Source organism: Lepidochelys kempii, chromosome 5 (genome assembly GCF_965140285.1).
Source record: "Lepidochelys kempii isolate rLepKem1 chromosome 5, rLepKem1.hap1, whole genome shotgun sequence".
Taxonomy (NCBI): Eukaryota; Metazoa; Chordata; order Testudines; family Cheloniidae; genus Lepidochelys; species Lepidochelys kempii.
Window position 1 is genome coordinate 103,824,199 of NC_136384.1, and position 27,997 is coordinate 103,852,195.

The 27,997-nt window shown below is 40.6% G+C and overlaps 1 protein-coding gene across 5 annotated transcripts in view; it reads left to right on the top strand.

The window, feature by feature from the left end:
- The first annotated feature begins 469 nt into the window (after positions 1–469).
- RIC1 (RIC1 partner of RAB6A GEF complex) overlaps positions 470–27,997 on the top strand; it is an 81,429-nt gene continuing 53,901 nt past the window's right edge. For all 5 annotated transcript variants that reach the window (XM_073345285.2, XM_073345284.2, XM_073345286.2 and 2 more), the window contains exons 1-3: positions 470–1,146; positions 8,088–8,195; positions 14,395–14,471. In XM_073345285.2, coding sequence (XP_073201386.1) covers positions 1,006–1,146; positions 8,088–8,195; positions 14,395–14,471 — 326 coding nt within the window. In that variant the 5' untranslated portion in view covers positions 470–1,005. The remainder of the gene's footprint in view (positions 1,147–8,087; positions 8,196–14,394; positions 14,472–27,997) is intronic.

Below are 27,997 nucleotides of genomic sequence, written 5' to 3' on the forward strand. Positions count from 1 at the left end.
GATTTAGGGTTGGTATGCATAGGGCTCTCTCACCTTACAGTTACGGTGGTTTGGGCACTTGGTGCTAGGGGCCCCCAGGTGCATCCCCCCCCCCCCGGAACCTTAAGCCGCGTGCAGGAGACGTTCCTATGGGAAGCCTACGTGTCGCTCCAAGGTCCACAGTCAGTGGCATCTGCTATGGGGACAGGGTCAGGCTAGTCCCAGAGCGGCTACGGTTAACGGCAGGGACGGCGCGAGCGCACGAACTCGCCCCCGAGTAATCCCAGTGGGTGGTTTCCCGAGCTCCGGGGCAGGGCGGGGGACGGATCTACAGCACCCTCCTTTCTCGTGCGCCTGCGCGCTCCCCCCCGGATCGCCGAGGCTAGGAGATTGAGGGCGTTACGGCTGCCGCGCAGCGTCACTTCCGGAGTGTTCTGCAGTCCGGCCAATCCGCGAGCTCGTCCCCCCCCCCCCCCCCGGCCTGGCAGTGGGTGGAGCTGCCGACGCGCCGTGGCTCCGGTCCCGAGGCCGTGGCGCCGGAGAGAGCCATGGCGGCGGCCGCAGGGGCGACTGGCGCGCGCGGAGGTCGGAGGTCGGAGCAGGCGCCGCCGCCGCCGCAGCAGCAGACCCCGCCATCCCGCCGCTCGGAGCAGTAACCACCGCCGTGTCCCGGCGACGCTGGCCCGGACCGAGCTCCCGGACCCGGACCCGACCCCTGCCCGCCGCCAGCGTCCGGGACCCTCCTGAGCCCCGCCGGCCTGGCCCGAGCCCCTTCCTCCCTAGTGCCCCCTTGAGCTGCCCGGGGCGGCGGCCGGAGGCGCTCCGGAGTCCCCGGCTCCCCGATCCCGGCGGCTGGCGCCGTTAGTATGCCCGCCTTCCCCGCTGCCCCCCGGGTGCCTTCCCCACGCGGCTCGCGAGACGGGACCGGGCCGGGAGTCTGAGCGGCGTCGCCCGGGCTGGTGCCGGCCCGGCCCAGTGCGTACTGAGCCCCCTCGTCGCCCCGCGGAAAGAGGGGAGTCTCCGGCCATGTATTTCCTGAGCGGCTGGCCCAAGAGGCTGCGGTGCCCTCTGGAGACCCTGGAGCAGCCGCTGCACATCCAGACCGACCCCCAGAGGGCTTTCTTCGCAGTGCTGGCCCCGTCCCAGCTCAGCATCTGGTATAGCAGGGTGAGTGAGTATCGCCCTGCCAGCCCAGCCCCCGCTCCGTGTGCAGCCTCACCTGCAGGGAGCATGTGTTCCTCCCCTTCCTGCCCACTCAGCGCTGTGGAGCTGCAGGACTAGCTCCTCTGCATGTACTTCTGTGTTTGCAAAGCAGTCTTGTAAGTCAGACCAGTTGCACAATGCTTCCCTAGTTATTTGTAACGAGTCGCTACCATGCAACTTTTTGAAACCAGGCCCATTGGTTTAACAGCTTCAGTTACTTAAAGGCGAAAAATCCCCCATTAAGCTTCTTGTTCTTCACGTGTCTTGGGCAAGAAATATTGGGAAGTCTACTTTCTTTGCTCACCAGTACAGTGTTGCAATGTTGAGTTGTGGATACCCTGTATGGGAATGTTTCCAAGCAGTTGTTTACTGAAACTTCCAACGATGCCTCTTAGCACTTGGTAATGGCTGTTCATAATTCCCTCCCAAAAGTAGCAGGTTAGGCCGAACCTACTTCAAGTCTCTTTCTTGAGCTTCTTTGAACTCAGAATTGGAAATCTGAGGGAATCATGCAATGCACATCAAATGAAAATAAATTAGGTCCCAATCATACAGTGGACTGAATGCTGTTGTCCACTTGCAATCACTTCTGTGATGGGGGATTTTGTGCAGACTTTTATTCAAGAGTAACAAGCCTCATAAAAATTAACTTTTGAAACGTTTGCTACTTAACACCTTATATTGAAACTGAAAACTAAAATCATGCAGTTCTGTTGTTTACTTTCTGTACGTCACTCAGTTTGGGCAATGAAAATTGTATAATCAGTGTCACATAAGATTTATCTATGCAGAATGAATGGGGAAGTTAGTGTGAAATAATTGGTTCTGAATTTAAATTGTAACAGCTGTTCTGCACTAGTTCCCCTTGTGGAAGCTTATTCTGCATGGAGAGTGCCTTTTTTCAGTTTAGGTTCATCCATTTCCAAAGTAGATTAAACTAAAAAAAGCACTTTTAGTGCAGATTAGGAGTGTCCACATAGGAAGCTAGTGTGGAATAGTTATTCCAGGCTCTTCCCCATACAGACAAGCCCTTACTGTTAACTTCACCATCTGGTTGTCATTTCTCTGACACACAACTGCAGTGTTGGGATTGGAAACACTGCAGGGGAATGCTATTCTTTAAAAGCCGAATTTAAGCAATTATACTAGACTGGCATTCTAAGGAGCCTTAGTTTTAAAAAGTAGTAAAGTCCTTAATATCTTCATCAAATGATGCCAATGAAATTTCATCAGATCATACTGGTACTGGGTGATCTGCATTGTCTGTGCATTAGCTTCTGGGTGGAGTGCAGGTGTCGGTTTTAACCTATAAAGCCTTACATAGCTGTACTTGGGGCTGCATCTCTGCTACTGGGTTACTGAGTCTAAAGTCTCACTTTCCCAGTTTAATGGGAAAAGGCTGCTTGTAGGGTGCTTTATTTGAAATGTCCATATCTTTAGAATGTTTCTCTCTGGCCCATCAAAGCCCAGTTTTGTTAACATTATGGATGTGGTATAACTAATCACTTTATCCCATGCACATTTGGGAAGAGGTGGGCTGAAGGTAGTGAAGCTATCGTTGGTAGTTTTGTTGGCAGGTATTACTATGAGCAGTCACAAATACATATTTTTAATTGGTAATTCTAAATTTGTTTTGAAATATTAACTGTAGTTATAATCTCATTACAGAGAACTTGTGGATTTCACAAGATAATGAAAGCTGAGCAACTGAGGGAAAGATACTTTGACTGTTTAAAACTTTTGTTAACACCTGTTTAATGCCAAATAAAACGTTTTGGAGAAAGAGTCACTTTCTTAAAGTTACTTGTGGCACCTTAGAGACTAACACATTTATTTGAGTCTCTAAGGTGCCACAAGTACTCGTTTTCTTTTTGTGGATACAGACTAACACGGCTGTTACTGTGAAACCTTTCTTAGGGTTGTTCAATTGCTGTCTTTTAAGTTAAAGGGTAAGAGAACTCTCCTGAGATATTAACAAGACTTTTAACAAAACCATGGTTAGACAAGGCTTCTTACTAAAGTAAAACAAAATAGAAACATTTTTGGAAAGAAGCTCTTGGGTTTCCTGTTTTCTGCATAAAAATAAAGTATACCTCCGTTCTCCCTCTTTGTAGGTGAGATCATTTAAATCAAAATCATACTTTGAGTTCCCTTTTTTCCTCTTTGAAGATTTAAATCAAAACTACATATTGGGTTCCTGTGGAGGAAATTAGACTTTGTTTTCTCTAAAATGTTTTTCCTTGTCAATAGTAGCTTGTTCAAAACAGTGTCAAGTATCAGTAATATCTAACTTTCTGGAGCAGAATATCCTGAAGTTGCATGTGGTAATCAGAAAGGTGATGAATCTGGCTAAGTTCTATGCTGCATTATGTTTATTTCCAGCACATTAACATTTTAAATTCGGAGTTCAGCTTTGTAAACATACACTCAGTCATGTGTCACTTTCAGGCAAAGTGATACTGTTTGCTAGTGTGTGCTTATAAAGCTCATATTAAGGAAGACATACTTGCTGACAGATATTTTGAAATAAATTACCAAAATAATTGAAACTGGCCTGATTAAATAGTGTTGTTTCTTTAAAATTCTGCAAAATTTGTTAAATGTTGTGTGCAGAATTTTCATTTTTTTGGAGCAGAATCTCCCCAGGAATAGTTTATTGCAGGAGTTCTCAAACCTCATTGCGCTGAGACCCCCTTCTGAGAACAAAAATTACTACATGACCCCAGGATGGGGGACCGAAGCCTGTGTGAGGGGTATGCAATTTGCTTGCCAACCTTTGAGAAAGTTTTGGATTTTTGCTCGTGATTTGTGGATGTTCAACTTTTATTGCATAATCTAATCATGGTCTGAAATATTATGCACTAGTTTAGATCACTTTATAAAAAGCTTTCTGTTAGCAGCAGCAGAGTCTCAATGGTAGAATCACAGCTTGCATAGAAAGTGTGAGCTGTTTTTCTGTACTACAAAATTAAGAGTAAGGTGAATCAACACATCTGATTCTGAGAGAACTGCAACCCGTATGTCTCATTGCAGTTGCACATGACTAGATTTGTTTTTGTGGGCATTCATCACTATGCCTACAAAAGTGTGAAGGGAAAAAATATCTTGTAGTATTATTGCTATAGTATTGTCACTCCAAGTTATGCTGCATGCATAAAGTAGCCTTTGTGAAATTGATGCAACTTCCTTTAGAATTTCCTGCATTTTAGAAAAAGAAAACATCATCAAGCCAGCTTCTGGAGACATGCTAGTCTGGAGCTTTAGTGTTGTCTTTTCACAAGCAGAAATGAAAGGTTTAAAGGTTTGTGTGTAAAATTTGTGCTGCTTGGTGTTGAAGGAGCAAGTTCTGTGAGTTACAGTAGGATTTTTAGGCTCTTTCTCTATAGGCTCTAGGATGTAGTTTTAAATAAGCACAAGTACAAATTGTAATAAAAGGGAGGGGGCATCTGACAAAAAGGACTATTGGGTTACTCTTATGGTAAACAAGCCAACTTTTCTGTTACTATGCATCGTTCTAGGCAAATGCTTTTTAGCAACAGTATGTTCCACAGTTTGTAGATAAGGCCCAGTTCTGCATTGGTAACCACACATGTACTTCTGTTGACATCAATGGGACTTTGCAAGGATACTCACACAGTTCCTAAAAGCTGTATTGGGGTCTTAGGTTGTAACAGATTGCTTTGGAGATCAAATGGACTGTTCCGTTTGTTCCGAGAGCAGAATAGGGAAGCCAGCTGTTTGTCTTCTGTGGTATGTTCAGAGATGTTGTTTTTCTGAGCAACCTGTAAAACTAATTGGTGTAAATATTTATATATCAGGGTTTGTATTACATCCCAAAGTGTCCATTCAAGTTTCTGTTGTGGTAGCCTTGCCAGCTACTTCACCTTGCTTGGTTCAGATGTCAATAGAAAACAATCTAGTTTAGTTTCATCTTTGCAAGTCTATCCACTAGTGTGAACCCTTCCTATAACTTTCACCTCTTTTCATCATCAGTGGAGGCACGCTATTGATTTCAGCACATGAAACCAGGTTGTAACAGTAGCCATTGCACTGCTAAATTCTGTGTCTAGGTAGGCTAACTTGATCACCCATTAATTTGGAACTAAATATTCTAGTAAGGAAAACAGTATCTTCACTTCCAAAAACACCACAAATTTTGCCCAAATAAAATGTACGCTGCTGGCTATGAATCTTTTTAGACATGCCTTTGAATTGCAGCAATGCTATGGAGTAAAATTATTTTGTAAATCGGTATAGTCAAACTTTATTAATTTATGCATCCTGTGACTTACATGCATAGAATAGTTTATTTCAAGTTTTCTTAGTGTTCTCATAAAGAAATGTACAATATTACAAAGACTTCATAGTATTAATAAATAGTGTAAAAGTAATCACATATGAACAAATAATTAAAGCTAAGCTAGAATATATTAATGAGATTTTTTTCCACTTGCTACTGAAATGCTCAAAATCAAGTAGCTGGTAATTGGTCTAGTCACTAGTGGAAATTACTGAGATTCTAATAAAGATACAGAAAACACAAAAAGCATGTTGGTAAGGTACAAATTAAGGAAATAAAGCCATTTTAAATTCATTCGATCTTGGCTTACAACTAACGTGACATTTCATAAGTTTGGTCAAAATGTTTGCTTTTTAAGTAGACTAGTGTATGGGTAACTTGAATTCAGAAGCATTCCTGATCTCATGTGTTGAATCTTGATACCTTGTGTGTATGCATTATGATACTGTCTTTAATTACATGAGCACAGGGTGGATAAAAAGCAATGATCCTTTTTAAAAAAATCAAATTGGATTTTCAAACTTTATATCGGATTCTTTTATAGGTTTTTTCTTCAAAAAGCAATCTAAAGAGAGTTTTAATTAAGATGCGTTATAGCTCAAAGATATCTCATCATGGAATAGGGATTATAAATTCTAATTCTATAGTATGAGACAATATATTCATGTAATGTTTAAGAAATGTTTTGTAAATGAGTTCCAATAGGGACCGAATTTTATGGGGTTCTAGGAGCTTCTGTATAGATTGTTCAGATTAATCTTCCCATCTACCCAGTGGGACTCAGTGCTCAGTCTAGAAGATACCATTAGAGATGCTTAGTTTTGCAGTTCTTAAACTGTGGATTTGTCTCCAGAGATAACATGCTTGATAATGGCAAAAAATGTTTTAAAATTAATAATACGTAGAGGTGAGAAATAGTTAAATAAAACAATTTAAATGTCTGTCTGGTGGTGATCTCCTCCTAGCATGGCAAGAAAATCCTCCAAATATTAATTAACATGTTGAATTGGAGAGAGTTCACTTCCCAGTGGCTTCATAAATATCTGCTTCATTTACCTTTGGTAAATGAAATAATCAAACAATCATTCATTTTCTGATATAGCTGTAAAACTAATCTGAAAAGTTTTCAAAATAAATCACTTTAAAAATGTATTGTGTGTACCTTCTAAAAATGAAACCTACATCTGTCTCTGAGTTGTGAAGAATATGTATTAAGGTTATAACAACCAACAAGAATACACTTTTATGTAGAAATCCATGATTAAATAGAGTCTTCCTGACTAGTGATTTAAATCCTGATTTAAATCAATTCCATCCTGCATGAGCACGTACTATTTTTTCTTTAACATATACTTATCTTGTTTTTAGCTTCCTAGGTATTTTTTAAATAAAACTGAATATACAAATTCCATCATGTGGCATCGTATTGATGCCTACATGATTCTTCATGAGAGTTTGGACTTTTAGATCTACTGCACAGACCTCTGTCATTTGAGCTCATAGAGTAACTGATGGTGGTAGGTTGTCATCCTCTATATGGACCACCAGTAGAGGGCAGTGGGACACTTTGTCACTGGATTTCACAGGAGTCTTGGGTTGCATTTCAGACACTGGAGGGCTCTAGTGGGCACAGACTTTTTGTTTTCATTACCCCAAGTTTCACCACTTCTGCCCCATGCTGTCCAAACTGTCTCTGTCCTGTCTCTTCCCAGCCTTTGCCTCTTTATTCCAGTCCTGTTCTCCTCACCTAATCATTCCAGTCTATTTGCCCAGCAAGTTCTAGTCTCACCCTCTGGCTCTTAGTTACAGAAGAGACAGTCGTCTTGCTCTGCTTCAGTGCTTAGCCCCAGCTTGTCCTGCAGCAGGGAAAGTTCTGCTCAAACTTCGTGGAATCAAGCAGCAAAGTTTTAGCATGTCTACTGTGATGTGCAAACTTCAATTTTTGAAAGGTTTTTTTTTTTTAATAACTTGGCCAGATTTGTGTGGATTTTCACGTGGAAGGCAAGAAATACATCCTTGCTACAGAAGTTACCCCTTGCTAAATTCCAAGTTTCTGACCAAAGCATAGGAGCAAAACATTTTTCCTAAGCCTTATTCTCAGAAATTTTGGCTGAATTTTTCTCCATAAAATTTAGCCTGAGACAGACACCTGGTATAGAAAAAATTCAGCCCAAATGTTTTTTGGCAAAATTATAAGAACCAAAGATACTGTAGTCTTACAGTGAGCAGTGTCAGGCACTCTTAATAAGTGGTAATACCAGCCCCACCTATAATATTCATTGCCTGTGTATTATATAATAGCACTTGATCTGGAGTCTGAAGCGCATTTATATAGGAACTGGTCTAGTTTTAAAAGTTGTGAAGTAGGTTTAGTAAGTATATTGAACATCTGTTGCAATGTATGTAATCCCTTTCAAAAGCAGTATGCTATTCTTTATCAACTGTACAGTAATGATGTCCCTGAAATTCTGTTTCTTAGCATCAGAATAACTTGATTTTATTTTGTGGCACAATGATACTGCAGTAAAAAAACAACAACAAAAAAGCCATATTCCTTTACCATTCGGACATGAAATGTAACTACAGTTTTTTACTCTTTCCTCAGCCCAGTGTATTAATTGTAAGCTACAAGGAACTATCAAAACCAGCTTCTCAGTTTGGACCCTATAAGCAAGCAGAATGGAGGTCTGACAGCACCATGATAGCTGTTTCAGTAAGTAGAGAATTGTTTTCTTTGAAATTGTGATGTTTGTGTGTGAGAGAGTGAGTGTATATATCAATCTTAACTAATGCCAAAAGGCCTTCTGTGCCATAGGTAACAAGTTCCATATAAAGACCAGCTATACAAACCGTAATCAGTATTGATCATTCGTATAGCACCCAGTTCTCTCATGCACGATATGCATAATAAAAACTTAAAGGAAAGCTAGTTTTGAATTTTGCACAGAGGAATATTGTGGATGTTCATTATTTGTATTACAGTAGTGCTTAGGGGCTCCAGTTAGGAATCAATGCCTCTTGGTCCTAGGCGTTTTACAGACATGAAGTACAAAGACAGTCCTTGTCCCAGAGTCTACAGACAAGACTTAATAGATGGTAAAACAAACAGGTGTGGAGAGGGAAAAGGAAGGATAAGTAACAGTGTTTAAAAAAAGAACATCTTGCTTGGTAAGTAGTAGCCATAGCTTTTCAGCTGTATAGACATCACAGTAGGAGTAAATCTTAGAGGGTAAAGTAATGGCTTTATGGATATTTTGAGGGAGGTTTTTCCTGTGCATAGGTAATGGCATGAGACTGAGCAATGGAGTGCTTTGAGAGAGAAGCTGAGCGGTAGGTAATAAACGCTGGGAACACTGGAGCAAGGGCAGCTTTCAACATTATGGCTTCATGCTGCATAGCTACTAAATCAGATTCGTTTGTGAAGAACTTTAAAGACAAGAAGCTTGTATCTTATGAGTGGAAAAGGCCAGTAGAAAGAAGCTGGCAATGTGATCAAGCAAATTGCTAGGAAAACTATCTTAGCAGCAGCATATTGCGTGGATTTGAGAGGCAAGGTTGCAGCAACAAAGGCTAGACAGTAGATTTCAGTAGTCAAGATGTAAGATGAGTTTTGGTAGTGTGAAGAGGAGGAAGGCTGTATCTTAATTGTAAAGGAAGAAACATCAAGTTTTGGATATGGCCTGGATGTATGGGTTTAGAGAGAAGGCCAAATTGAAGATGACATCTAGATTATGGGCCTGAGTGACTGGGAGGCTGAGGAAGACGGTGTGTGGGTGGGTGGGAATCATAGAACTGGAAGGGATCTCAAGAGGTCATCTAGTCCAGTCCCCTGCACTCAAGGCAGGACTAAATATTCTAGAGGAAGGTTTAAGAAGGATGGTTATCATGAGTTCAGTTTTGGCCATGTTGAGTTTTATCACTTGACATCCATGAGATGTTAAAGACCAGCAAAGAAGTAGGTTCAAATGGTATGTAGAGGTAGGTTTTTGGGTCATCAGCATAAAGTTGCCTGAAGTTGTACGTGTGTGAGGTTATCCAGTGATGATAAAGAGGGGCACAAAAGAAGGAGCCCAGGTTTAGTCATGTAGGACCCCCACCAAAATTTGGAGATGAGGAGGACCCACTGAAGAATGATTGGAGAGGGAAACGTTGAAGTCACAAAAGCCAAGGGAGGACAAGATTTCAAGAAGATAAATATTTGAGGTATGGAGTGGGATAGAAAGGAAACTGGAAGAGAACTGCAGAGTCACCAGTCCCATATGGAAAGAGATTCTGTCTTCCTCTCCAATTTTTGTATAAGGACAGTGAGCTCTGGTTTTGCTGTTCTCAGCAGTGGTGTTGCTTGTATGTCTCAGCTGCAGTGAGAGACCAGTACATTAATTTTCAGATGGTTGGAAGGCTTTAAGTACTGAAAGCTTAGCTGTTCATCAGGTATACTGCATCTGAACCACATACACAAATATGTTAGGTATAAATTCTTAAAATATAAATTGTCTTTAGCATTTTCATTAGTGGTTGACCTACCATATTAAAAATATAATTCTGTGTAAGATTTTTTTAGTAGAAACTCATCAAATATTGTACAAATCTAATTGTTTACTATGTAGTCATTTTTGCTTTCTTTAGTAAGTACTGTTTTTGTCTATGTATTATAGGAGCCTTACAAAACTGTCAAGAAAATCTACTCTCTGAAGGCTAATAATTATTTACTTATCAAAACCATTATTCTCCCAGATTGACTGGCCAAATATAACTTTGCAATAATGCTATGTAGCATTCTTCTAGCTTCACTGCTAGAGAAAGAAGGATCTTTAGTTCATCCATATTCTAGCATTACACTTCTGGAAATCAGGTGAATGGCCAGGCATCATTTGACTAAATCAGTCTTTTGTGCTTCTTTCTCTGCTGGAGTCTTTCCTGGACTTAACTAAAGTATCTGATAAATTGCTATCATGGTGCTCAAACTCCTTAAAAACCACTATTTTAACCTGCTGAACTCTTGTGAGTAAAAATACAAAATGGTTCAATAAAATATACACAGTAAACATTTATCTCTTCATTTTTTCCCCCCTGTGTATATTATGACAGAGTTTGAGCCTAAGGGCTTTACTCTACTGGCCACCTCTATTCCAAGGCAGCACATTAGCTAGTGATCTTGCCGAAGTGTAACAGCAGAATTTGGTCCAATGACTCTCCCAGGGAGAGTCTAAGCAATGTAACAGGGAAGAGTCTGTGTTCATCAAATGATGTACGTGCCCATTTTTGTACCTAAAAGGGATATCGGGTATTAAGATGAAGTACATATGCATATGCTACAGGTCATGTATTAATACCTGAAGTGGTTTTTCTTACACAAACCATGGTCTTCCAAAATCATTTCAGTTTCAAACTGCCAAATGTGTTGCTGCAATTAGGATTGAAAAAGCTAGCTTCATGAATGTTTAAATTAAGCTAAACTGCTTAAATATGCTGCATAATATTAACAAATATATTTTTGGGGTGTTGAAAAGTGTTAGGACACTTCTGATGTGAGATAGATATGCTGTATTGTGACTCAGAGTTGATTTTTTAGTAATCTTCTGGATAAGTTACAGTACTTTAGAATGTTTTTATAGGACAGTGCTTAATATATTGCTGATGCAAGGTGGGGGAAATTCTAAACTCCCATGTCTTCAAGACTGAGTTCATGCGAGTTTCAGTTTCATAAACTAAAATAACCTACATTCATAATGAAGGTCAAACTGTTGTTGAAACGTAGCTAGTCATGAGGTTTCTAATATGTTTCATGTTATAAAGACAGGCAAATTTGCAAGGCACAAATGAACATACTGTAGTGTTAAAAAAAAAAAAGTGGGGTGATCAGCCTTTGGATAACCTGTGCCTTGTGCCTGAAATTAAACTTCAGTCAGATAACTGGCAGTAGTGAATCTTAGAAGGGTTAGCAGATGTGTGAATTCAGGGTGCAGCTTCAGAGGCTTAATTACTTCCTGCTCAAAAGAAAAGTGATAGCACTAGCTCTCAATTAGACAGCCAGAGCTATATACATTCTTGAATTGGAAGATAAATTTGTTGCCCTAATAATATATAAAATTGCTTGGGGGGGGGGGGGAGAAAGCTGTGTACCCTTGTTTGAGTTTTACTGTTCCCCAGATGACCACAGGGATGTCAAATGCAGAAATAAATTGAAATTACAGTAGGTAGCAAAAGCTACTTCTCTAGGGACATTATTGTTACTTACATCTATAATGGGCACAAAACTCTTCCACTTGCTGTTATTTTCCTCTTCCTTTTTTGACCCTGCCTCAGGCTGTGCTCTAGGCTGAATCAGGACTAGGAACGAATGTTTGTATGGTGTCTAGATTAACATTTATAATCATGTTAATTCTGTTCAATTGCCAGTCAATTATATTATTACAACAGGACCAAAAAGATTTAGTCTAGATCAGGGGTTCTCAAACTTCATTGCACTGCGACCCCTTTGGACAAAAATTACTACACGACCCCAGGAGGGGGACCGAAGCCTGAGCCCATCTGAGTCCCTCTGCCTGGGGCAGGCGGGGACAAAGCCAGAGCCCGAGCCCTACTGCCCTGGACGAGGGGGCCAAAGCCCAAGGACGAGGGGGCCAAAGCCCAAGGACTTCCACCCCAGACAAGTGGCCTGTAACCTGAGCCCCACCATCCTGGGATTAAGCCCTTGGGCTTCAACCCCAGGCAGTGGGGCTTGGGCTTTGGCCTTGGGCCCCAGCAAGTCTAATACCCACCCTGGTGACCCCATTAAAATGGGGTCACGACCCACTTTGGGGTCCTGACCCACAGTTTGAGAACCGCTGGTTTAGATTAAACCAGTGTCTCAAATGTATTTCCAGTCCCTCCCCTTTTCCTATATTTCTCCTCCTGCTGCCTGTCCTCCACAAGTCTTCTAATATGTTTTTCTGTTCAGGATTAATTCCCAGCGTATGCAGTGGGATTCTGCTGTTAATAAAAAGCTGTAGGAACAGAGTTAATTAGTCATGCACTGTCAAAGGGAAATCATATGGATGAATCCTTTACAATGCAGCGAATACACTCCTTGATTTATAAGCATATGTATCTCAGATCTCTCAAAGCAAGGAGGGTGGCTGTCCGGGCAGTCTACTGACACAGAGTGACCAGGGCATTGGGGAGCTGTAGAATGTGACATTGAAATAATAGTTTTACACTGAAATGCAGTCCTACCTAGTGTAAAGTAATTGTGCAGTTGAATGATTATAGTGATCTTGAAACAAACTTGTAATAAAATGTTCAGTTCCTTTACTGTTCAAGTAGCTTCATTGATGGCATTTGATGTCCTGTTCAGAAGTAAACCTTCTAAGGATAGCCGCTTGTACTGAGGATGGAATTCAAGAAGGCCTTTTGTATGTTAATGTCAGTAGGAAGATACTTTACAGTATTGTTTTACTTTTCCTATCTGGATAGGATTCTTATGAGTTTAAATATTTGAACAGGTGCTAAGCAATTGAAAGAACTTATACAGATGTTAGAAATAGGTGCATGTTAAGTTTCTGTACTATGTATTATGCATTTAAGTTAATTTTGTTGCACAGTGGGTGGAAATAAATGGAAACTTAACTCTCAAGGTCAGAGTGGCACTTTTTTTGTCGTCTCGAAGGAAGAAAGATATTTGCCTTGAAGAATCCCATTTATTTTTTATATTCTTGTTTTTTTTAGTTTGAAGCTGAAACTCAAATTGAATATATTAAAAAGCACTAAGTTTTTGATGCAAAAACTCTATTCAAGCTGATGAAATAAGCGAATGAGCATGTTTCCCTTTTGGTTCCTTAGCTGAAAAACAGGAAACCAGCTCTGGAAAGAAATTTGAAACCTTTCATATTTCTTTGCTTCTTGCCTTCAGTCTTTTTTGCTTTGAGTGCATGCCCATCCAGTTTTAAAACGAGTGAGACATAGTTTAGTGTAAATGCATTTGCCCAATTGTCTAGATGAGATTGCTAAACATTTGGTAAGAAACTACTGGCTGGCTGACTTGGGACCTTCTTGGTCATTTGCCTCTGCTGTATTTGTGCAGGCATTTGATGAATTCTTAGTCTTAACTGTACTTGTTAATGACTGAATAAATGTCTGCTAGATTAATAAAATATTTTAAAAGTTTGAAACTACTTCTGTTATTTTGAAAGGCAGATTTGTTTCAATTATGGTGCTATGGTATGCCTAAGCCCATTGCCACCTCTTTCCCATCTCGGAGGTGCTGAGGATATGCTACACTAGTGTTTACTGCAGCAGCTTGGCTTTACTGCACAATTTTTTGGGCACTTCAGGCCAAATTTTTAAAGGTATTTAGATGTTAAAGATTCACATAGGCACCTAGTGGGATTTTCAAAAGTGTGTAGGTCTCTAACTCCCATTTATTTTAATGAAAATCCCACTAGGTGCCTAAATAGCTTTTTAAAAATCAGGCCCATACTCCTACAGTTTGAACTCTGATCTCCCTATTTAAGGAGGAAAATGCCTACCAGTGGTATGCTTTTCATATTGTCTTTTACTGTACAAAGTGATCCCTATGGTGGATTTTAAGGGGTAGTATGTTTTTTTTTTTTTTTTTTTACCAGAAATGCATCTTGATTTCCAGGTTGTTCATTATAACTTTCTTGTGTAACATTTTCATATCATTGGCTGATGTAAGGTTTAATTGAAACATCTGGTTTATGATCAACCATATTTTGTCTTAAGTATGCATGGTGTGGTATCCGCACTAATGAAGCTGGTATATGAAATTAAGGATTTTTTTACTGGATAGTCTATTTAATTTGTAAAATGTTTGAGATATATATAATGGTTTTTATTGGACTTCCTGTAAGTTTTACATATACGCACACAAATACAACATTTGTGAAAGCTACATCATCTATCTCTTTCAGACTGCAAATGGATACATCTTATTTTTTGATATTCCATCTTCAAGGGACAAGTATCTTTATGAGCCCGTGTATCCCAAGTAAGTAGTCTAAACTTTATTCTTTGCAATGTACACTACAGTACATAGTTTTACTTAGTTGAATGTACTTCTTTGCAAAGAACTTCTTTAAAAAATGTTATAAAACTAGATTCATATAATGCAAAAATGTCTTCAGAGATATTTTAATGATCACTGAAAACAATTCCTAAAACTTTTGAAGGGCTGTTTAGTGGAAAAGTGATATATACTTGATGGAACCCTTGGGTTTTCTATTCACAGATAAGGTACTGTATCTCAGTTTTGCCACCAGAAGAGTTCTGTAACTTACAGCAATAAAATGTTCTAATTTTAAAACTCATTTAAAAAAACCTGTTCAGTTTCATGAAACCTAATGATATAAGCCTCAGTTCTTAGTTTGGTCCAGATCAGTGGAACAAACCATGCCTGAAAGAAACCCCAGTATGTAATTTTGTACATTTGTGCCAAAAAATTAAAACTGTTTAAAAACATTTCTATACTATCCTTAAACAGGTTTGAAAGTAAAATTCATATGTTACTGTACATAATTTATTTTTAATGTCTGGTATTTATGTAATGCCTCTTATTTCCAAATTGTTACAGACTACAGAATATACTTCACTCTTTTGAAATGCTGCCAATGAAATATACTGAAATTTTAACTGTGCACTGCAATGTTACTAAAAGGTTTGGTACAGAAGCTAAAGATTACATTTAAAACTGTAGGGATAAATTTTATGGAGGCAGAATCTGCAGTCTTTTTTAAATCATAAACTGTCTAAGACAACAGAGTAATAACTATGCTTGAGTGGTCAGAGGCTCCTTTTTACATGTGAGAAAAATGGCACTTCCTTAAAACTATGATGAGCTTTGGTTCCCTATTGATTCTGAAGAAAGAAAACATATATATTTGGGGCCTCTTGACTCCATAGTCACAAAATTTGCCATGGGTTACCCCTTCTTCCCCCCACTCTAGAATCTAAGCTTCCATTTTAAAACATGTAGCCTTCATGGTTTTGCTCAAACCTTTGTTAAATTTTTTTGTTCAAAAGCTGGTGAAATGTGGCAGGATGTGTCATCTTAACCTATAATCTCATTAGATAAAATCCTTAAAAGAAATTGCAGAATAGTTAAAAAAATATTCTGATGTAAACTGAGATTGTATAAAAAGATGTGAATACATAGTTTCAAGGCTTCTGATGATATCACAGAATTTTTATATCAGCAGACCATTTCTACCATAAAATGAAGTGGCAATATATAAATAAAACTAATGTGAATTAATAGTTTTGATGAGACAGTGTTCACCTCTGAACGCTTCTCAGGTGCTCTGGGCAAGCTAAATAGTTCAGTATGACAGTAGAAAGTGTGGGAGGGTGCTTTGGAGCATCATTGACCAGCATTGCCATCATAACCAGCACTACTGTCTGCTGAGACCATCCACACTACTTGGCTTATTTCTCTTGATCCTGTGGTGTTCTGGCCAGACCAAATAAGGAGAGGGAACCTGATGAAAGTACTATTTTGATGACTCTGTCTTGAGCAGCTCCTGAGATGTGAATCTGAGGGCAAGTCTGCACTACTGCGCTGTGTCGGCGTAGCTGCACCAGTGCAGCCGTGCCACTGTAGCACATCTCGTGAAGACGCACAATGCTGACGGGAGAGCGCTTTCCCATCGGCTTAATTACTCCATCTCTGCGAGAGGCAGAAGCTATGTCTGCGGAAGAGCATCTTCCGCCGTCATAGCATGGTGTGGAGAGAGCTTAAGTCGATGTGACTTACGTCAATCGGAGAGGTCTTTTTCACACCCCTGAGCAACGATAGTTACATCCACTTAAGTGGTAGTGTAGACCACCCCTAAGATGCCTACTGCTGCACTGTCCCCTAGTGGAGTGGTCCCCAAACTTTTTATCTCATGCCCTCCCTCACCCCTGTCTGCCCCCCGTCCCTCTGAGCCGGGGTCAGGATCATGGCTCCAGGATGGGAGGATGTGGACGGGGGTAAGGGAGCTGAGGCTGGGGCCGCAGCTTGGGGGTGGGGGCCATGGCCAGGAGTAGAGCTGGATGGTGCTACCTGCCTGCCCGCCCCCCAGCCATGTCCCTCTGTATGTTCCTTCATGCCCTACAGTTTGGGGACGTCTGCCCTAGTGGCACTGCTACTTGTACAGCTGTTGAGCCAGGGCTGTTTCCCTTAAAAGACTGTATAAATAGAGGCAATAATGAAGATTTGTTTAAAATGTACAAAATAATTATACGGTAACGTATTTGTTATACCCTAAGATATGTATGAAACATTTCCCAGCTCTTCATTCTGAACCTCAGCAAGTGCTGTTCTTTTTTCATAGATCCTTAGATATTAGGATCAGAAGGGACCATTATGATCATCTAGTTTGACCTCCAGCACAATGCAGGCCACAGAATCTCACCCACCCACTCCTGCGATAAACCCCTCACCTATGTCTGAGCTATTGAAGCCCTCAAATCATAGTTTAAACACTTCAAGGTGCAGAGAATCCTCCAGCAAGTGACCCATACTACAGAGGAAGGCGAAAACCCCCCAGGGCCTCTTCCAGTCTGCCCTGAAGGAAAATTCCTTCCCGACCCCAAATATGGCGATCAGCTGAACCCTGAGTATGTGGGCAAGACTCATCAGCCAGATACCCAGGAAAGAGTTTTCCTCCCCTTTATTATTCCAGCTTCGGTTCTATAGACAGCAGCTGCTTTTTTTGTGTTGTGCATCTTGTGTTGTGGTAGCATGTTTCATTTCAGGAGTGTTTTCTCTTTCAAATAACCCAGGTTAGAAAACAGGATAGATATTGTATTTTTTTATACATTTTCTCTTTTGGGTCAATTTTAGACCTGGATTTGGAGTTTCCACTTTTCGATTCTCCTACTGTAATTTTCTGTCCCTCTAATGGTATACCCCATTTCCTAGCCTCATTTGATGAAAGCCTGGTCACTTGTTCCTGCCTGGTTCAACCTTCTGCCAAAGGTGGCATGGATTTGTTTTGGATTGATTCCATTTCAAGTAACCGTCTGTCTCATTTTGCTCACTTCTGTCATCCTCGCTTTACTAATAGTAGCTCTTTATAAGAAGCAAAGCTGATGGTGTGGTGATTATATATGTACTCATATAATTGCATAAATTCATTATCTAGAATCTTGTCTGTAATAGCAAAAGCAAATGAGAAATGTTGTCCTTGTTTGGACCTCTGTCTGTGCTTTAACCAGATGTGAGGTTAGTCATGAAGTTTTAAATCATGGATATCTTTACAAATTTAGCTTTGTAAATATTAGAAGATCTTCACAACATCCAATCTGAAGACTGAGCTGCAGCTCTCTTAACCTCCAGTTAAGGCGGGGAAGGGAGATTTTGAATCAGACTGCCTCTTGGATAAAGCCTTCTGTTATACCACCCTGTGGGCCTGGAAAAGATCTTGCTTAGGTCCTTACCCAAAATGATTTAGGGACCTGATATTCCTTGTGTGACACAAGCATAAGAACGTCTTAAAAAAATACAAAAAAAACCCCAAACCCTTTAAGTCATAAGACAGTCAAGAGAGACACAAGTTTTAGATTCAAATTCTGTTTTGAGATGTTTTCTTCTGCTTCCTCCTGGATGCCTGGTCTACTTGAATGCTGCTTTGATATGTCGCAGACTAGAGCAGCTAACAGCATTTTAAGCATTGATAGGAAGTATCCTCTGCTTCTTGTTCCATTGAAGATTTGTCATGACTGGCAGAGGGGAGGGAATTGTTATAAGGGTGTTGAGGAGTACTCCTAAACTTTGTGGTTGCTGGGTGTGGAAGTGGCAGAGATGGCATGGGGTTGTGGGAGCTCAGCCACTACTAAAAGCTGCAGTGCCAGCATATAAAGGGAGTGATGTAAACATCTGACTTCTTCCTCAGTAGCACCAAGAGGTTTCTCTGCCCCATTATACCCTACCTGTGGGAAGGAGTCTACAGAAGTCTCACCCGTGAAAGAAGATGCAGGGTCTGTTGTATGTCGAATGAAATTGACATTTGACTACTCTAATAGTTTATTGCAATTCACTTGTAAGATTTTAGAAAGTGTTGTGGGTGGGGATTAAATGGAGATGCACTCTATAATGATGATTCTTTGGTGGTAGAATGTTTTTGGAAGCTGTTCTGAAAGTATTGTTAAAATTCCATAGCCTTTTGAGTTTTGAATGCAACATGGAGGCCAGGGTTTGCCTTTTTTCAAGCACCCAACATATTGGACTGATGTGCAGTATGATCAGTGCCAGTAGGAAAAGGAGCAGAGCTCCAAGTATGTTAAATGATTTCCAAATGAATTTTTGCTTGGTTGAGTGGAAAGTTTAACATGTGGTGCAATTATCAGCCCTTCAGACAGCCCTTTATCAGATGTAAAGAATAAAACTGAATTTACTTTTACTTTCATGACTAATTGTATATTTTTCTACAGTTTGTTAGAGCTATTTGTACACCATAAATAAATGTCAGGTTTATGTAGTTACATGACTTCCCTTTTTATAAAACAGAACAAAAAGCTCCACGCTAGCAAGATCTCAGGAAATTTATTGTACACCTATTTTATTGCCAGAAAAATGGAATGAAACAGCCCAAAATGCGAGGGCACATACTTTTTGAAATATATAAATATACTGATGGGGCATTGTATCTTGTATACAGTACATGAGACTAATCAGGAATTGAGACTGTGTGTTCTGTTTTATCTTGTAAGAATTTTATTTTTAAATATGTCTGTACTAGTAAAGCTAAAACCAGAGGGACAATTTATGTTTAAAGGTACAGTACGTGGTAGACTCTGTAAAATCAACTGTTCTAGTCAAGTTGTTAGTGACCATATAATAATTTTAGGTCTGGTCTACATTGCAGACCTATACAGTATTGGTATAACTACTTTGCTTGGGTGGTGAGAAAAATCCATACCCCTCTGCAACGCAGTTATATCAGCATAAATCCCCTGTGTAGATAGTGCTATGTCAACAGGAGGGCTTCTCCTGCTGACATATCTATGGCCTCTCGGGGAGGTGGATTAACTACACTGACGGGAGAGCTCTCCTGTCGGCATAGGAGCGCCTTCGCTTAACTACTACAGCGGCATCGCTGCAACAATACAGCGTTTTAAGGTGTAGAGAGCTGCCCTGAGTAATTTTATACAAAATTTTAGTGATTGTTTGACTTAGTTCTTCTAATAGACATTCAGAAGGTAAATTGGTGAAAGACTTTTTTTTTTCTTTGATCAACAGGAGGGCGTTATGCTGAGGAAATGAGATTTTAAATATTTATTTATGTGGCCCCATAACGTGTGCATGATACGTCTGTAGTCAAATACAAGAGATGCTGTCTGACTTGGGGCCTGCAACCTATTTCCCAATCCTGCTAAGATTTAGCACATGCTTAACTTTTAATCAGATGAGTAGTTTGAGTTCAGTGAGACCATTTGTGTGTTTAAACTCAACCCTCGATTTTTGCGAACGCGTGCCAATATTTCATTTATAATTAAATAGTAGTGTACTGAAGTTTTTGTATTAGGTTATTAAAAGTCCATCAGCTTAATATATTTCTGAGAATCTTTGATTTATGAGAAGCACTTAAACTACTTCTAGAACTTAATTATCATGAATGTGATCAACATTTTTCTGTTTTCTTATTATTTTTTTGGTTCTGCTTGGCAGTGCCTTATCTAGAGTCGCTTTCTGGTTCTCCTGTATAGTTGGTCAGGATTCTGTTCCTTGAAGGATGGAGATAGAGATATGGAGATAGAGATCAAAACTTGAATTCCTCTCTGTGATGTGCTTATTTTCCTAGGAGGAATAATTTTATAGGATGCCCACACCTAGATCTTTTGGGTTTATAACAAGAAACAACTTGGTGGAAACACCTAATTATATTGTAGGGTTGTCATAAGTGGAGCGCCTTTTCCAACTCCCCTTTTCCCTCACATGAATCAACTATCCACAAATTAGCTCTCTGGGACTAGAAACAATGTGGTGCTTCCTTGGAACACAATCTTTTATGTGCAGCAGCTTGGATACCTGCTAATAACAGCTTGCTGGTGGGTTGGCTCATAGTGCTATTCTGCACGTTTGCGCTGTATTTTTGATCTTTAAAATGAGTTTATTTCCAAGATCAGTTTTCTTTTTTCTGTTGAGATTTAATTAGCATGTGTTTAAATAGATTCTAGTTAAATATGACTTCACCAAATTACTTGGATTTTATTTTCAGTAGTCTGAGCAATGCAGATAACCCCGTTTTAGCCCTGAAGCCACCTCGATCTATGGATTCAGACCAGATTCCCACCCAATCTCAGGTCTCTGGGGAAACCTCTGTTATAAAAAAAATTTACTAATCTGTAAATTTCTTGAAATATCAGAAAAGCTGTCTAAACAACTTACATCTTCAAAAGCCTCTTATAGCTGCATTAAAGGAAAAATTATACGAACACTTTCAGTAATAAGTTAGAATGTTTGTATCAGGTCTTCATTTGCATCAGGTAAGTCCTTACATCCTCCTACTTCGTGGTCTGTGCCAGCTCCTGCTAAATTGTCAGCAACTACAGAGGATTTGGACAGTGTTGCAAAATGTATTTCTGCCTCCATTTGGGAAACAAACACTTGCTAATGGCCATCAAAGACCAGAGCAGTTGATTCAACTTTAATAAAGTTTCTTTAATTTCAGTCTTTGGAGCGATAATTGAGAGCTTACAGTAGTTTAGAGAATCTTGCCTTATTATATTTCTAACTTGCATTTAAAAGTAGAATTTCATAAACTTCATCATAAAGATATGACATCCCTATTTGACCCTTATGCAATGGGCCCTAAAGTACTGGTTTCTGATTTTATCCAAAGCCGATAGTTTTTGTGGAAGTGTCTTAATAGAAAACCAGGCTGACCATAGCTCATTTGAAGCCCCCTGTTAAAGCCTTGAATTGGAGAAGCCAAGTGCCTGGATAAGCGCATCCCATATCTTTCAAAATGCAATTGAATACACTTGGAGAATTAGATAGCTAAATAGAAAGTAATAGGTGCATAAAATTATGGATTCTGTTACTTTGTTACTTATTCCACAAAATCTAACCTTTTTAAAAAAAACTCAGTTGAGTAGATACAATTTTTATAAATTGATATTAACTGCTACATGGTAGCCAAGCTTTACAGAAAACTGGGTCCAGACAGATGACAGCATATCTGCTAAAGCATATTGTTCTCATTGAAGTATTAATCTTGGTATCTTTGCCCAGACTGAAGAATGAGTTTAATCTATCGAATTCTGCTATTAAGGTGCTCTTACTTCTCCACTCACTTTTTTCTCATTATGGGTTTTTTACCCCCAGATTTTCCAAGGCAGACTTTTCTTGAGAATACAGCCTCTGCTGGAAGGAGTTTGGGCATAATTGCTTAATCCCCTGTTTCCTTTTAATTTTTCAGCCTTCTCCTACTTTGGAGGTGTGAATATTTAGTCGTAGTTGGAATGGTGTTGAATTACAAACATGGAGAGGAACACCCAGTTTTGTAGACTAATTATAATCATTCTCTCAGGCATTGCAAGCAGTTACAGGAAAAAGTCTGCTTATTAAATGAGCATGGGACGCTTTAAAGATCCTATTTTCTGGGAACTGAATTCATGTTGGTCTCTTAGATTAGCTAAATCAAATGAAAGAAAATGCCGGTGTCATCAGATGGTACTTGGTTTTCCAGCCATTCCAGTGTACAAGTAGATTAACACCAAGGAAGTCCGTCTGAAATTGCTAACTACTGATCAACCTCCTATACAGCAAACAAGGAAAGATTAAGACTGAGCTCTCAAAACTGGATACTCTCATAAAAAAAAAAAAACAACTCTCCACACAAACTTCCTCATGGCTGGACTTTACAAAAACTAGACAAGCCATTTACAACACTCTTTGCTTCTCTACAAAAGAGAAAGGACGCTAAACTATCTAAACTACTACATGCCACAAGGGGCCACAACTGTGGTTCCCTTAACCCACCCAGCAATAATCTATCCAGCTATACTCTTAGGACAGATTCTTCTTCTGGGCTATCTCGGGGCCTCTCCTTCTGCCCCTCCACCCCCACGAACATGATAAAGTTCTGTGGTGACCTAGAATCATATTTTCGACATCTCTGACTCAAGGAATATTTCCAACACACCTCTGAACAGCATACTAACCCACAGAGACCTTCCAACCAACACTACAAAAAGGATTCTGTGTGGACTCCTCCTGAAGGTCGAAACAACAGATTGGACTTCTATATAGAGTGCTTCCGCCGATATGCACGGGCTGAAATTGTAGAAAAGCAGCATCACTTGCCCCATAACCTCAGCCGTGCAGAACACAATGCCATCCACAGCCTCAGAAACAACTCTGACATCATAATCAAAAAGGCTGATAAAGGAGGTGCTGTTGTCATCATGAATAGGTCGGAATATGACCAAGAGGATGCTTGGCAGCTCTCCAACACCACTTTCTACAAGCTATTACTCTCTGATCCCACTGAGGGTTACCAAAAGAACTACACAGTCTGCTCAAGAAACTCCCTGAAAAAGCTCAAGAACAAATCCGCACAGACACACCCCTAGAACCCTGAGCAGGGGTATTCTACCTGCTAACCAAGATCCATAAACCTGGAAATCCTGGACTCCCCATCATCTCAGGCATTGGCACCCTGACAGCAGGATTGTCTGGCTATGTAGACTCCCTCCTCAGGCCCTACGCTACCAGCACTTCCAGCTGTCTTTGAGACACCACTGACTTCCTGAGGAAACTACAGTCCATTGGTGATCTTCCTGAAAACACTATCCTAGCCACTATGGATATAGAAGCCCTCTGCACCAACATTCCACACAAAGATGGACTTCAAGCCATCAAGAACAGTATCCCCGATAATGTCACGGCAAACCTGGTGGCTGAACTTTGTGACTTTGTCCTCACCCATAACTATTTCATATTTGGGGACAATGTATATCTTCAAATCAGCGGCACTGCTATGGGTACCCGCATGGCCCCACAGTATGCCAACATTTTTATGGCTGACTTAGAACAACGCTTCCTCAGCTCTCGTCCCCTAATGCCCCTACTCTACTTGCACTACATTGATGACATCTTCATTATCTGGACCCATGGAAAAGAAGCCCTTGAGGAATTCCACCATGATTTCAACAATTTCCATCCCACCATCAACCTCGGCTTGGACCAGTCCACACAAGAGATCCACTTCCTGGACGCTACAGTGCTAATAAGCAATGTCACATAAACACCACCCTATACCAGAAACCTACTGACCACTATACTTACATGCCTCCAGCTTTCATCCAGACCACACCACACAATCCATTGTCTACAGCCAAGCTCTGCGATACAACCACATTTGCTCCAACCCCTCAGACAGAGACAAACACCTACAAGATCTCTATCAAGCATTCTTACAACTACAGTACCCATCTGTTGAAGTGAAGAAACGGATTGACAGAGCCAGAAGAGTACCCAGAAGTTACCTACTACAGGACGGGCCCAACAAAGAAAGTAACAGAACACCACTAGCTATCACCTTCAGCCCCCAACTAAAACCTCTCCAATGCATCATCAAGGATCTACAACCTATCCTGAAGGATGACCCATTGCTCTCACAGATCTTGGGAGACAGGCCAGTCCTTGCTTACAGACAGCCCCCCAACCTGAAGCAAATACTCACCACACAACAGACCCACTAACCCAGGAACCTATCCTTGCAACAAAGCCCGTTGCCAACTGTGTCCACGTATCTATTCAGGGGACACCATCATAGGGCCTAATCACATCAGCCATTCTATCAGAGGCTCGTTCACCTGGACATCTACCAATGTGATATATGCCATCATGTGCCATCAATGCCCCTCTGCCATGTACATTGGCCAAACCGGACAGTCTCTATGTTAAAGAATAAATGGACACAAATCAGCCGTCAAGAATTATAACATTCAAAAACCAGTCGGAGAACACTTCAGTCTCCCTGGTCACTCGATTACAGACCTAAAAGTGGCAATTCTTCAACAAAAAAACTTCAAAAACGGACTCCAATGAGAGACTGCTGAATTGGAATTAATTTGCAAACTGGACACCATTACATTAGGCTTGAATAGAGACTGGGAGTGGATGGGTCATTACACAAAGTAAAACTATTTCTCCATGTTTATTCTCTCACTCTCCCCTCCCCCCTGTTCCTCACATGTTCTTGTCAATTGCTGGAAATGGCCCACCTTGATTATCACTACAAAAGGTTTTTTTCTCTTCTGCTGGTAATAGCTCAGCTTACCTGATTTCTCGTTAGTGTGTATGGTAATACCCATTGTTTCATGTTCTCTGTGTATATAAAATCTCCCCACTGTATTTTCCACTGCATGCATCCGATGAAGTGAGTTGTAGCTCACGAAAGCTTATGCTCAAATACATTTGTTAGTCTCTAAGGTGCCACAAGTACTCCTTTTCTTTTTGCGGATACAGACTAACACGGCTGCTACTCTGAAACCTGATCAGTGTGGTACTTACTGAAAGTTTCTCTTCATGTGAGCTTTATTTTTGAGGGGAAGCTATTTTATGGAGTATAGCATGGAAACTGTAGGGTTAAATGTAAGAGACATTTCTGGGTGGGGAGGCGGGGTGGAGGGGAAGACAGTTCTCAGGGGGCTCAGTTTGAAGCAAGAAATTGGGATTCTTGCTGTCTCTGTGTCTTGAGAACAGAGTTCCCATGAATGGGGGTAGAAGGCTCTTTCCCACCCACCCACACAGAGCATGAGAAGAACTTGGGCAGAGACACTCACTCTCTGCAGTCTGTGAATCTCTGAAGAGGCTAAGTGTTCGTGGCTGTGATTGGATGGAATTTTAGGGAGAAAGAATTGGTTGGTCTCAGCTTCGACTCTGGCCACTGAAGATTTTTTCCCTGTAAGCCATGGCATGTTTGTGAAACCCCTGTAATTCCTGAACTTCATCTGTGGGCTACTGTTGGCTTTTGTTCTTTTTTTGGTCACAGTTGCCACTTGCAATATCTAGGACTTGTAGTTTATTTTAATAACCAAAAGCAGGATTTATTGACTTGCTTTTGAAAGGAGATAATTTTACCTCATAAGAGAATCTGAAGGTTCTAATCTTTCTCCTGCACAAGAGGATCCTTGTTTTTAAAAGTGTATTTGGACCGTAGCCCAATTCATTAGTGGCTACATGCTGCCAGTGATCCATGTGTTATGCACTCGTTTATGTCTGCAAGTTTCTTGTGTAGATTTAGGCCAGGAAATTTCTTTAGCTACTTTGGCACATAGAGCTAAGTGACTCTGATCTATGGAAGCAGATTGTCCTTACCTCTTGTATAAGTAAGAAGGTCTAAAATCTTCAGCTGACTGTCAGATAAGCTTGTCTTGAGCAGTGGCAGATTGGAAAGATTTGGCAGTCCTTTGAGGGGCTTTGTCCTTCAAATAAATGTTTACATTGATATTGACAAATCCAACTTCCAGGTGCTTTCCAGCAGACTTTTAAGATACAAAGTGGGACCCAGATAACTAGTTGAAAGATGACATTCTGGATTATTGATTCTATATTTGTCAAATATTGTCAAGATGGTATTAAGATTCAAAGAACTTTCTACCCTGACAGTGATAGTCTTGTACATGGGTATGTTGAGATTAAGCATGTTTAGTTGTAGTTAGAACAGAGTTTTACCAGCTTGGGTACAGAACTCTGATCCTCTCTAACAATACTACTTATAACATTAAAGTGTACAGTGGCTACTTTCAACTCTATAGTGTAAAGCAGATCAATGTAAAAAGGATCAAGGATTATGGGATACCAGCTGTTTCCTGTATTTCACTCTGTTGCAGATCACTGTTGGATATTTCAGCATTTTTAAGGAAAATGAGCATTATTGTGCATCTTAGACGAATTAAAGTTTAAACAGCTCTTGTATAAACTTAACTTAGATATAATCAGAGCCATTTGTTGTCGGGTGATGGAAGGTATGTCTGGCCTGAGGTTGTACTGGAACCTGGTAGTGAAGAAAGAACCCTACTCTTCCTCTGTAGAATCATAGAAATGTAGGGCTGGAAGGGAACTTCAGAGGTCATCAAGCCCAGCCCCTGTGCTGAGGCAGGACCAAGTAAACCTAGACCATCGCTAACGTGTGTTCATTCAACCTGTTCTTAAATGCCTCCATTGGAATAACTTGTTTAGGAATTCTGTGGCAGAACTGGGAATTGAACCCACATCTCCTGAATCCTAGGCTAGTGCATTAACCATGTAGATGTCGTCCTCCTTAGATGAGTGTGTGTCAGGAGCTGCTTGCCGAGTCAAGGCATTAAAGATCTCATACCCAGGAAGTACAGCTGCTGAACTGATTTCTGTCACTGAAAGAGAAATTCTGAACTTTTTGTTGATGGGTGTGTGTATGTGGCAGTAGTTGGGGCAGGCGCTTGTAACACCATTTGTTGCATTAATACCTAGGCACCACCCAAGGAGTAACCAGAGCCATTGCTGTTTAACTTTCCTTCCCATTTTCTCCAACTACTCAGGGCTATGTCCTTCTGAATTTCCTATTGTCTCTGTGATGGGTTCCCTCCGGGGTGCCACCTGGAACTGGGGTACCACTGAGCCCTCTGACCCACCAGCCTGGGCTCCCTTTCACACTGTGCTACTGTGATAAGCTGCAGACACGCTCCTGGGTCCAGCACTTCCCCCAGTTCAGTCTTTGTTCCTCAGATGTTTCCAGGAGTTGTCTTGTATAGGAGTGAAGAACACGAGATGATGTCACTCCCTGCCTTGTATAGCTTTTGCATATGGTGGGAACCCTTTGTTTCAAAGCTTGGCTCCCAGACCAGTCTGTGGAAAAATACTGACATCCCAAGATGGAGTCCAGCATCATGTGGTCTGATCACATGTCCTTGTAGAGTAATAGCAGACATTACTCACAGGCTGCTTGGAGTGTTCTCTGGCAGGCTCGTCACCAGGTGGGAGATAAGCTTCCCCTAAGGCCTACTGTTTTTTCCTAATGGCCCCTTGCCCACCCATTAAGTCACACATATATGCCTAAAATCACTCTTTAAAATTGGGACTTGAGCCTGTCACCTGTATTCCTGGAAAATTTTACCCACTGCCACTATCTGTTTTTTAGCAAGATTAAATGTATAGAGATTGTTACCTTTATCATTGAGGTTTTTTTTCTGTGTTTCAGTAGGATAAGGTTAATATGGTCAGAGGTTTGATTATTAAACTGGAATGTCAGCATTTACATAAAAGGAATGAAGTGGTATATAGTTACTTGAATACTACATAACTTGTCAAAGTGTCTTTGGAGGGAAATAAGTTTTTGGTACTAGACTTTGCTTTAGGTATATGGTTCAGATAGGTGGTAGTTCTCCATTAGCCAGTTTTATACTATGTACAAAACTAAATCTAGGTCAGTTACACCTTGTTTTGTTGACAACAAAGGAGTTATATTAGGGCAGTATTTGCTAGCACATAACAGTTCAAAAAGTTTTATACCATGCATGTTAGTCTATGAAACTCTAGTTGCC